Source organism: Rhopilema esculentum, chromosome 20, assembly GCF_057945365.1.
Source record: "Rhopilema esculentum isolate cy_ngs chromosome 20, ASM5794536v1, whole genome shotgun sequence".
NCBI classification, from domain to species: domain Eukaryota; kingdom Metazoa; phylum Cnidaria; class Scyphozoa; order Rhizostomeae; family Rhizostomatidae; genus Rhopilema; species Rhopilema esculentum.
This window is the reverse complement of record NC_142834.1, coordinates 6,896,642-6,909,080: the sequence shown is the minus strand read 5'-3', so window position 1 is coordinate 6,909,080 and position 12,439 is coordinate 6,896,642. Positions and strand designations below refer to the sequence as shown.

The window sequence follows — 12,439 nt, the reverse complement described above, 5'->3', positions numbered from 1 at the left end:
AGAACTTTTACAATACTGGTTTTTAAGATGTGGAAATTGCATAAAACCTTCAAGGCAAGGCTAGCTGAAATAATGCCCTGCTTAGATATTTTCAAGTAGCATAAACTAACCAACATAAAAAGCCAACAAAATAACTCTTTTTTGCCTGCTTTGTGTTGGGCTTTTAACCCAATCATTTCCACATTTATTAAATGCCATCATGTGTTTTTGTAAACTCCTTAAACTTTTACACTTTGGGTGGCTTTTGGGCTTAACGTTGTCTCGTGCGTCTTTATAAATTCAAATTAATACCATTTTGTGAAACATATTCGATTTTTGAGCTCTTTTGGTTATTACAAGGAGTAGACATGGGATTATGCAATTTATGGTTTTGCTTATTAATATTGAACGCCGAAAGACTAGCCTGAAGTATGATGTTTGTTTCACCATGGTTGCAGGCGCTGGTTGTATCCAATTAAATCAACAATCAGACAGTTGAAATACTGTCAACTTACAGAAAATTAATAATGTTTCTTTCATTATTATTTTGTTTTTAAAAGCAAGACTTCTTCAGAATATTGATTTTCTCATTTGATCTCGTTGTTCTAAGACCTTTTCTTCGTTGTCTGTCGGCAATTTGCAATTTGTTTATTGGCCTACTGTCTATTTGGTACGCTTTGAGTTTGGTTGGGAATTTGTTGTTTAACCCAGAAGAGTCGGGATTCCGTTTACATTGTGCGATTTTACAAATTTATGCGTTTTAAACCATTTGTTCCTACACAAGCCAGTGAATTCATAAATACACCAAAAAGTCTCGTTGAAGCCAGGTCGCTTCAAAATATTGAATATGGTTGAGTGATGGAATTGTTTAACCTTAACTAATAAGTTTGCTCAATTTAGCAGATATCATTTGCGCAGATTTTAGCAATTGGTAATAAGATTCCAAGATTCCACATTCCAGCTTTCCGTTCTCCAAGTTTTGAAGACTTCTCGGGGTTTTAGACGCCAGGTATTGCCAAAAAAATATCAGAAGTCGTTTCTTTTAAACATGGTCTTTAGTGCCCTACGCTCTTCAAGCAGATGTTATGAACATAGACTTTTTGATTACTATTCAGGGTCTAAAAAGTAAAGTAGCATTGGCTGAGGGGTTAAAGACTAGCCCCTTTAGTCGGCTCTAGGCAGGTTTTCATTGTTGATTGAAAGAATATCGTGTACTTATTTTTGTCTTGCATATTTTAGTGTCAAATTGGTTTTGTTGGTAACGGCATAATTTGCGGACGCGACTCCGACATGGATGGCTTCCCTGACACCAAACTCAACTGTACGGAGCCACAATGCAAGAAGGTAAGCCATTTTATCTTTCAGCTCGCTTTACATGCTTCTAGTTGTTGGTTCTAAAACTACAGCATTTTAGAAATAATTGCATTGTTGCATAGTTTTATAAATTACACCTGGTTCACCAGATATGCCGTAATGAGAACCCTAGCCTGTTGTTGAACGTTGCTTAGATCTTGAGAGGGTTGTTAGAAGGGTTGTTAAAAGGGCTTAATACTTTTTCTACAGAAATGCATCTTTAACAAATATAAAGTAGGGATTTTCAAAAATTGATTAGTTTGAAACTAGAAAACACAGAAAAGATAAGAATGGGAAATGCTTGATAAAAGTCTGAAGGCATCAATCTATGTTCTTCAACCAGAATATCTCTTTTTAACCCGCAGTCTTTTAATTTGTTTTGTCAGGATAATTGTCCACATCTTCCAAACAATGACCAAAATGATATAGACCAAGATGGTGCTGGTGATGTGTGTGACAGTGACATAGATGGAGACGGGATTTACAATGTTGCGGTAATGCTCACTTCTTTTAAACTTGTCTATCGTTTTTTAGAGTATACTGCACACCCATAATCAGTCGTCGATCAATCGTCAATCATATTTAATCATCTTTAATCATCTTTAATCATCATCGTCATCGTCATGATGACACGTCACAATGCTTTAGCACTCATTGTCAAATGTCCTCCATTAGGCCTCATAATTTCAAGCAATGTCGATGGATCTATCACTTTTTAATCGAATTAGTTTTCTTAAATATCTAAATCTTTTTAGGATAAATGCCCTTATTTAAAGACAAAGAATCAGGGAGATGCAGATGATGATGGAGTAGGGGATCTGTGTGACAACTGTGTGTTGAAACGCAACGCAGACCAGATCGATATGGATGGGGACGGTATTGGGGATATTTGTGACGACGATGTCGACGGTGATGGTACGTGAATATAACTTTGTTACATTGCACACTTCAAATTGAAAAAAACTTGATTTTTCATCTCCATATTCAGCGGCTTTTCAATTACTTGTGAATATACAGAGAGTATTCCATAATAGATCTCACCCACCCCCACTTCCATATAGATTTCAACCCATTCCCTTATGAGTTTTACCCTAATCCCATATCAGTATCACCATGTATAAATTTGAGATCCCTAAGTCGAATCTAAATATTGTTATGACTTTGGAAAGACAGTTTTCTTATCTTTGATATCATATGTCCAACCAAAGCTCTTGAAAGTCAGTAGGACAATTACGTGGAGGACCTCTGCGAGCATTGTCCGCCAGGCAAGATTTTTCGCTTTGATATAGGAGGTCATACCTTAGGGGTTTGGCAACAATTGAATCGCTGAACCACCTGTACTTTTACTCTGCTTATAATCACATGTGATGAACCTGTAGGGCCTAGATCTTCCACCTTGAAACCTTGAAAAAGCTTGAATATGCTTGATTTGATAAACTGAGCTATTGGTAATGGGAACCCCAATTTTTTTATCAGAGACATGTTAACCCCCGCTAACCTTAGCATCTGCAGAGAGTTTAACGGCCTGCATGACATATCCAAATATCTATAATACCCCAATTCCCTCCATTAAATGCGATGAAATAACTTATTTTGTGTAACAACGCAGGAATTTCGAATGTACTGGACAACTGTCCTTTCGTGAAAAACCAAGATCAGCTTGATGACGATGGAGATGGACATGGAAACGAGTGTGACAATTGTCCTAACGTCAAAAATATCGCGCAGGTAAGTTATGTTTTTTTCAAGCCTACATCCATCACTGTTTGGGGAGACGATAAAGCAAGTCTGGCACTGTTTGAGACAACCCTTCTTTTTGGTGTCAAATAGCATGCGCAATAATAATCAGGTCCCATGTGCATGCGCTTTGACTCCTAGACAAGGGCTACGTCATTCATTTAGAAACTTTGTCATGTTCGCCTTCCAAGCAAGACATCTCTTCATCTGTTGTATGTTCCTCTCAGATGCAGTGCTTTGTCGATAGTAGCATCTGCTGTAACAAAAAATTTAATCTAAGCTGTAACAAAAGCCTTGAGTTTTGGCCACCCAAGCCCGCCTACCTTGATAAGACAAGTGAATACCGTAAGTGGTCTTTTAAGCCCCCGGGGGCGTATTGTTTTTTAGCATGATTTTTCAACCTAGATTTTTCTCGCTTGAAATGAAGCATATTTTACTTGTTTGTTTGTAATTTACAAAGATTAACGCTATGGATTTATTTTAGCGTGATTCTAATAACAATGGCTACGGGGATGTATGTGATGATGGCCTTGACAGGTAGGGTTTGAAATTTGATCAAAACCCTATAAACAGACATCGTTATAGCAACCATAGTTTCTGAGGCTTATTACTTATACTCGTAGTATTGATAGAATCTTTATGTTACATTCAGATTTGGACGGATAAATGAGATCAGTTCAGATTTTTGGAGGTTAATGATAAGCATGACTTTTTTCGTTTCCTTGATCTGAAGACGATATCTACACCCGGTGGATGCAACGCCATTTGTTAGATTTCTGCTTACGAATGAGATAAAACCGGGTGTTATAGAGTTTATCTTGCCTGCGTATCTTTATGAAATCATTAGCTAACCAATTCCACGCGTAAATCTGTCTCCTATAAGAATTCTGCGTCGGTAAAATCTTAGTGAAATAGCTTTCACTTTGTATCTTTTTCGGAAGATGTGAATTAACATAAGCAACCGTGTTTAATATATAAGCATTTAAAAACAATTAACTTAATTGTCGGTAATACAGACTTAGTAACTATAAGAAATTTTGTTAAAAAGCCATGATTCATGATTTGCTTCTGATTAAAACTAAACTGGGATATTACTACGCTCTTAATCCATCAAAACCCCAATTTTTCATTTTTCGGAAAATTGATAAAGCAAATTTGAGAAATTTTCGGGCTTCTGCTTTAGGTTAATCGTTTTAAATGTTTAAAGAGACAAAAAAGTTGTTTTGGTGAATTAGTCCTGTCGGCTATTGCAATGAAAACCAGCCTAAGTGAAGCGCCGATGCTAGCTGGTGTGGATTGACCTTTAGCTGGTTTGCGTTTATTTAATTCAAGAGATAGCGATGCATCTCTAACCCTGTGATGCAATTTACAGCGACTGGATAAATGATTTGAAAGTCACAAGACAAGAGAACTATTTTTAATGGGTCACCCTCCGTCCTGTAGTCAAAGAGAATGCGCATGGAACGAAGTTAATCATACGCGTGCTCTTTCGCTCCAGGACGGAGGGTTGCCTTACTCAATGAAAGGTATTCTCTCGGTCTCAGTCACCAACATGGAATGTATCACTCATTCCTATATTTTTGAACGAGCTCCTTTCCAAAATTATCCAAATGCTTACGTAATTCTTGGGAGTTTTGCTTTCATTTTAAGTGCTTTCAATTGCCTATGTGGCAGAAGTTTTCAAAGACTATTTTGTTTGCTCCAGTGACAAAGATGGCATCCTGAATCGATTTGACAACTGCCAGTTGGTTCCAAACGCTGCCCAACTTGATACGGATGGTGATGGAAAAGGTAAATGTTTTCAGTTATTCGTAACGTACGTCAACTGAAAGGAATGTCTCTTTTACATGTTTAATCCAACGAAAATGTGCCTCTTGAAAAGAGAACGGAAAAAGGAGACTATCTTACTAAAGTATCTTTATCCAACACCCCTTAGACCATAAACGTCGGATACAGACTAGCGGAACATTTATATCCAGATGTGGATCGAAAGTAACCAGAAAAGATATATGGTGTATTAGTTTGGTGCCTTGATTTTGACCGATTTGCGGCAGCTCAGTTCTCATCTAGTTGAAGAATCCGAAGAACTGAGCTTTACACCAGTTCTAGCTAAAGAGATCAGAAACCTTGACATTTAAGAAGCAAGAGCTTGTAATTTTAGAGCAAATCTACAGAGATAGATGGGTCATAGTCTAGAATGATTTTAAAGTAAAGAAAAGGCTTTCATGCACAAACTTTGAAAGTCAGATCTTTGGTTAACCAAACCCCCTTCCCCCCACCCACCATACATAATCATTAACCGACAATTGGACACTTCGATTAATGACTGCAATGTTCTTCACATTTAGTTATGTTATTTCAGGTGATGCTTGTGACAATGATGACGACAATGATGGAATTCCTGATTCAAATGACAACTGTCCTCTGGTTTTGAATCCACGGCAGGTTGACTTCAATGGTAAGGAGCGATGGCAATATTTTCGGATTTTGATAGTTGTGTGTTTAATATTATTCTCATCGACAGGTATCTAGATGCATTTAAAGGAAAGTTACTCCACTGAAGTCCCCCTCCCCCCATTCAGGCTGTCCCTAGATCAGGTAAACTAGCCTCGGACAGACGAGACTTGTTAATTCAGAACGAGAACTTGTGAAGAGAGCAACGCATCTACTCTTACGCATAAGTAGCCAGTATTATAAAATCTTGTAGAAAGAATTTTTTGCCAAATCACATATGATCTTAGTCAATTTGCTCTTAGGATACTCAAATAATTCACCATTTGGTATAGAAATGAGTTAACTTTTGTTGGTCATCTAGCGAGTATTTGACGAAAAATACAAGCTTAAAGGCTCTTGTTCAACCGGCATGCTTTGAAACAACATTTTCAAAACCGGCCTAATATCGTACTGCATTAAAATACAAAACACAGTCATTTTCTCAAGACAGCTGCCGCTAAGCATGCCGGTTGCGCAAGAGCCTTCAAGTTTTAGATTGTTTGTGCCGTTTTGGATTAATGCTGTTATCCTTTTCTGAAATGTTACAATCTGATTTTGATTTGAGTATAAATTGTCGTTAAAAAATTGCGGATGAAAACCTTCAAAAACGCCTGGTAAAAGCGTCCAGTAGAACCAAATGTATTACAAATTTTACTCGAATTAAGAAGCTTGTTTATCAGACTGCTACAGCGTTTCACTGCGCAGAAGCGTATTTGCATCAGCTTTTTGCAAAATTTAGGCCCTTTTTGACCGTGAGCTGCTTTAGTTAATTAAAGCGAGTTTTTAACCGTTTCAATTTCTGCACCTACCATATTTTTAGTTATCGTTATCATGACATTTTTCCAGCCAATGGAATAGGTGACGCATGCGAAGAAGATGCTGATGGCGACAGTGTCTTAGGCAACGATCATTGCCCGAGGAACAAATTCATTTCATCGACAAACTTCACTGGTGGGAGGGAATACCTATTAACGAGATTAGTCAAGAATGCACAACAGTTTCCCAAATGGGTTGTCCGCTCCGGGGTATGATGTGTTTTCGTTTCCTTATGTTTGCTGTTTGTCCCTCAAAGATACATCAAACAAGACTTCTGCTAAAGAATTTTACACATAATATTCCCCAATTCTATCAGAGAAAATTTTATTTAAGTTTTAAGAAAAATTTGAGTGACAAATCTCGTTTTTGTTTCATCACTAAACAGTTCATTTCAAACTGAGGCTCAAAGAAAGCTAGTGATACACAAAGCAGATCTTGGTCTTTTTTATCAAATTTCTAATCATCTTTGTTGAAGATCCATTGCACGTAGCAACTCGACTGCTACACGTGAAATTTTAAATAAATTTGAGTTTAGTTCGTGTTAATTGTAATCTTGCATGATATTTCCTTAGGCTACAAGCCTCTAGTATCATGAACCATTTTTTTTTATTTTTCAATGTCAATAATTTTTGACGTGGCATTTCTTGTAATATGTTTGTCTTGCAATCCAAAGGGAACTGAGGTGCTTCAAGAGAAGAACAGCATTCCATCTGTCTTTGTTGGTGAGTTCAAGCCTTCTCATGTCGCTGCATCAAAATGCGATCTGTAGTTTTAAATTCTTGAGTAGAGTAGGGATGATATGATGTATGTGTGCCCAATCAGGTCAAGAGGCTTATGGCATCCAAATTGACCCGTATGTGCTTATCGTTACTTAGTCAATGCTCTACAATTCGTTTATTGCTACGAAATTTCAAGATGATAGGATGCATCAGCATCGTTGCCAATCATACTACAGTACTTACTGCTCGTCGCCGGGCTATAAAACGTTGAAGAATGGCAAAAAAGTAGAGGATAATGAATTATTCATACACTTATGTTTATTGGACAAAATATTGTTTATTTTTATTTCTTCTTTCGTGATAATGACAACAATTTCAGTCTCAAAATGAATAGATACAAGTGATGGGTCGTGCTTGGTTTAGGATCTGAAATGACTTGCCATATTTTGTAGGAAAAGCAAGGTATGATGGGATCGACTTTTCTGGAGTTATGCTGGTGCAGACATCTCATGATGACGACATTATTGGTTTGGTGTTTGGCTTCCAAGGCCCGAACCATTTCTACTTGATTTCCTGGAAACAAGCTGATCAGATATTCTGGGAAAATCAAGATGGACAAAGGGCTGTAGCAACAAAAGGCATAGAGATTAAAGTGAGCTAAATTTCATGATTTACTTTTGCCGTTGCAAAAGCACAGTTTCTTTATCTTCTTTTCCCTTCCTTTGTTGGTTATCAGAATTGATTGAATGTATGCAACCTCGTTGTTTTGAAAATGACGATTAATTTCTTTTGATTATATATTTTTTCATCATCAGTTCACCCATTATCATCGTCGTTGTCATCATCAGTCATCATCATCATCATGAACCATCATCATATTTGCGTCATCAGCACCAACAACATTACGATCCTTCTTGCTGTCGTTTCCTATCCTGGCAGCAGTAGATATATTCAAAGGCTGATAATCAAATTGCACTTGAATCTTCTAAATGTCGTTTTTAAGATTCGATATGTTTGTAAAAAGAGCAGTTTACCTAGATTTACGCACATGAACTAACTCAGTTTGTCTTTTTTCACTAGATCGTGAACTCAAAGACTGGTCCTGGTCCGCAACTGAGGAATGCTTTGTGGCATTCGGGGAATTACACAAGACAGGTTTCAAATGCTTATCCTCTTTCATCTGGATTTTACGCTTGGTAATTGCATTGTACAAACTACAATGCCAACCAAAATTAACTGAACACGCAACCAAAATTTTTTTTTCAAGTTTTATCCAAACTACTGACTACTTCAACTCTCATCCCTCTTCCCCCCCCCCCCCCCCCCTAGGGAAAGGTTTTGATTTAGGGATCAATTGAGCGAAGATACTTGCGAGTTATAAATTTTTCAAGAGCTCTTGCTCTAAGGATGAATAGGGAGATGTCACAATTGAGTCTCCTCGCCGTTACATGTCGGGCATACTATCAAACTATCAAACTGCTATTTAATTCCTAATTTATTTTTCAACACTCTTGACTTATTTTGACTCTCCATCTGTTAGTCCGTCGATTGCTATTAAGTTTTACAACGAAAAGTAATTCCTTATCTCACAACGATTCTTGTCTGCACTGATAAATGATGTTTATTGTTTACAGTCAATGGTTTGCTTAAAAATGTTAGTTTCATATAATCTTTGGCGACAGGAATCCCCGAAGGTCTCTGTAAAAATTGTAGAAAAACGCTTAGTGTATGGTTTTTGACACAGGACTGACAGCTGAGAGTAACCAAAATAACAGACTGAGTCGAGTGCACACTGAAAAATACATTTTCAACCACGTGTAACTGTGCAAAACCAATTGTTTCTTATAAACATTTGATGTCATTAAAAGCAAGAAACGTAGATTTCTGCCGCCTCAAGACCTAGACTTTTCCTACGCTTTTAGTGGTGCCATATGGTTGCTTTACACTGCAGAGTTTTTTGTTTATACACCAAATGGCTATAGGACACTAAGAGTTACATAAGATTTCTGATGTGATCGCATTTGTCGATATCAGAATCGCCTTGAGCTACACACCAAGGGTAAACAGCTCCAAAAAAACGTACCGATCAAAATTCATCATCTATATTGAGCAAACGTGAAAATCTTTCATGGCAGTGTTACATTAGTGCACCGATTTTGATCTTCTCTGGCCATGCAAAAAAAGATTTACGTATTTTTCAATTCAATTCAGTTCAATTCAATTCAATTTTATTCGTATACTGCAGAAGAAAAGTACTATATTAGTGCTGTATTATTGTAACGGTATAAAGAACCTAGGGCTTTAGTGTCCACCTTCTTATCTTCGTAAGAGCCTCCTATCCTATGGTTTTGGAGCCCAATAGAGCACAGTTTCTTTACCATTTTTCATCGTATAGATGGAGATGATGTTAACGATTTCACACAGTAGGTGTATACAGTATGAAATTCTTGGTATAGAAAATTACATTGGGGCTGACTAAACCAATTAATGCTCCTCTCGTGTATTCTTGGCGTATAGTTAGATGGGTTCACTTAAACAAAGATCAGACAAAGCTAAGAGAGGGGGAAGGGGTAAATGGGGAATAAGAAATTGTTTTCAAAGCACGTTATGCTCAAAAACGGTTTATATAAGAAAGAACAGTGATGGTTCACTCTTCCTTTAGACTTTCTTTCCTCTACTTGAAACTTGTGAACAATTATTTCGAGGTATAAAAGTTTAAAATGGCTTTTAAATGGCTCGCTTCTTTCCTTTTTATGCGAGATAATTTAGTAAATTACATTTTTCTATCGATAATGAGACATAAAGATCGAGAACGCTTTGTATCTTTCCAAATTGGAGATTTTAGTGCCTACGTGATATCTTTGTTGTCCCTTTTGCCACCAACGTTTAACTGTATTGTAGACAACACTTCTTTGGAAGGACACTGGAAATCATGGTTGGAAAGACAAAACTCCTTATCATTTTGCCTTACGTCATAGGCCTCAGTTTGGACTTATAAGGTATTTCATCTCTTGTTCAGTAGCAATATACACTTTCATTGATTTTATTTCTATCATTGAAATGTCATTGAAATTTTCTATTAGTTTTTAATTTTCGCTTTGGCATAAATTTTGACCATCAATTTTTGAGCCTGGCATAAGATTCCATGTGAATGTATTTTTTAAAATCAAGGCCAGTTAGCATTCTTATCATGTTGAATCAACACAGTATTTCAAATAAAGTTCGTTGCCGACTTTAAATGTTGCCTGATTTGAGATAAAAGCTTTGTCAGTCTTAACATTTCGAGAATATTGTGTTGAATAATTTTGTATATGTTAGGAAAGCCTCTTGAAACCAGCTCTAGATCTGAAGGGCACTCCTCCCTTTAGATGGATATTAAAGTTAAATGAATAGTGTTTGTAGCCATAACTGTAACTGCTCTAAGCATTAAGAGAAGTAAATGTTTTTTTTCTGCAACTTTCACCAGATTGCGAGTTCACGAGCGCAGTAATCTGCTTGTTGATACTGGATACCTCTTCAACGAGGAGCTAAAGGGCGGAAAAGTTGGTTTCTTTGCATTTAGTCAAGAAAATGTCATATGGAACAATTTGAAGATTGAGTGCGATGGTTTGTCCGTTTTTTACTACTTTGGCAAAAATTTGAAGACCATAGCTGCTTATTTTCAACCCTTTTAAAATGATTTGGCAATGATCTTCCAATTACTAAGAATATATGATATGGGGAAGAATATGGGAAGCGTGCTGATATTTTTGATATTTAAAATGGGAATAAGATTTTTTGACGTGGCACAGTTGCTCCCCTTGTGATGATAAATCATGTCACATGACTAAGTTTTTGATAAAAAATTTGATTTTCGAGCACGCTAGAAACCCAATTTAATCTTCAGGCCTGTAGAAAAGATATGATTGCGACTTTTCAAAAAATTAATAGTAAATAATAGTCTAGATACATAAATAAGGAATTTTTGAAAGACCTCTCCCCGTTACTTTATGGTGGAATCTGCTTCCTACGCCATGGCTCCCCTGATCTCCAATGTCTGCAAGTTCCTGCTTGTTTAAAGCCCCTTCTCCTCCGATGATATTTTCACGAGCCTGCAAATATCCGTGAAATATATTTTTATATCAGCAACTTCAGCTTGCTTAAAACCTGTAGAGTGAGATGGCGTAATTTATGAAGATACGTGTATAGAAAAGTGAGCATTGTTTAGATAAGTTTTCTGAAAATCAGTAACCGAAATTTCCCCTCATACAAGCTCTGTGCTCTTTTTTAGATGACTTACCAAAAGACCTGATTCAGCGAAGAAGGAGGCCGAAGCAAGTTTGAAACCGAGGTAAAAGCTAGCCTCTGGTGGAAAACACTAAGTTGTTAACAGGGCATCGTTTGAAATACGACAGCCTAGAAGAGAGGCTAAAGCCGTAACGTATTTCTATATTATATGGATTTCCTTTATTTAATGGTGTCGCAGGGTTGTTATAGCCTCAACCATGAGCAACCTTCAAATAGTAATTCGGCTTGTAACTCAAATATAAGCCAAATATAATTGATTTTTATTGATCGATGCAACAATCAAAATGTTTTTGAAACAAATTTTTGTTCACGATTTTCGAATTTAGTATCAAAATTCTGTCTGTAAATTTTGTTAGTGGAAGGTTTCTTCGTGTTGATATTATTTTTTTGGTGGTATGGTGAATATCCAAGTTTTCAAGCTAATTCTTCATTTTTTTATACTGACCTTTTCAGCATTTTTCAAACAAATTCTCAAATTGAATTTAAATAAATTGAGCTCTTGTATTTCGCACAAGGCTACGGTATTACGGTAGGCAGGAGCAAAAAAACAGCAAGGAACAATCCAATAATAACGAAATACAATTTGAAAACCAAAATTTACCAAAAAGTAGAAAAATAACTAGTATTTCACCACGATATACGGCAATTAATTTAAGATACAACGTTTTTAGAATGTTAATTTTTATCTGAAACTGCAACTTTGTTCAGAAATGGTTTTCTTGGTCACGCGCAAAAATTTGTGTAAGTAGATGATATCATTCGCAATGTAATTTGTAATTTTTGTAGATTATTTTGGATATTTCCAATCAATTTATTTACAGTCTTGTTTTCATTATGCGCCTCCTAAAATCTCATAGCTAATCGATATTTGCTAATTTGAGGAGTCTCAGCGAACTCCGATTTGATTTCTTCGAGTTCCCTCGTGGCAGGGGTTAAATTTCCAATTGGAATACATCTCTGGTGAGAACATAATAGACTTAATCTACGAGCCTCTGTTTCGCTATTGCCTCACTTTACGGTTGCTACGTTTAAAAAACGTAATTAGCAATGCAATG

General features: G+C 36.6%; 1 protein-coding gene across 3 annotated transcripts in view; it reads left to right on the top strand.

Annotated features, from left to right (window-relative positions):
- Positions 1-12,202, top strand: part of LOC135687119 (cartilage oligomeric matrix protein) — a 38,941-nt gene extending 26,739 nt beyond the window's left edge. For all 3 annotated transcript variants that reach the window (XM_065203593.2, XM_065203595.2, XM_065203594.2), the window contains exons 14-27: positions 1,219-1,323; positions 1,719-1,826; positions 2,088-2,247; positions 2,942-3,060; positions 3,554-3,606; positions 4,775-4,860; positions 5,432-5,527; positions 6,409-6,587; positions 7,052-7,100; positions 7,550-7,749; positions 8,178-8,252; positions 9,999-10,096; positions 10,564-10,703; positions 11,368-12,202. In XM_065203593.2, the coding sequence (XP_065059665.2) occupies positions 1,219-1,323; positions 1,719-1,826; positions 2,088-2,247; positions 2,942-3,060; positions 3,554-3,606; positions 4,775-4,860; positions 5,432-5,527; positions 6,409-6,587; positions 7,052-7,100; positions 7,550-7,749; positions 8,178-8,252; positions 9,999-10,096; positions 10,564-10,703; positions 11,368-11,420 (1,521 nt within the window). In that variant the 3' untranslated portion in view covers positions 11,421-12,202. The remainder of the gene's footprint in view (positions 1-1,218; positions 1,324-1,718; positions 1,827-2,087; positions 2,248-2,941; positions 3,061-3,553; positions 3,607-4,774; positions 4,861-5,431; positions 5,528-6,408; positions 6,588-7,051; positions 7,101-7,549; positions 7,750-8,177; positions 8,253-9,998; positions 10,097-10,563; positions 10,704-11,367) is intronic.
- The last annotated feature ends 237 nt before the right edge of the window (positions 12,203-12,439 follow it).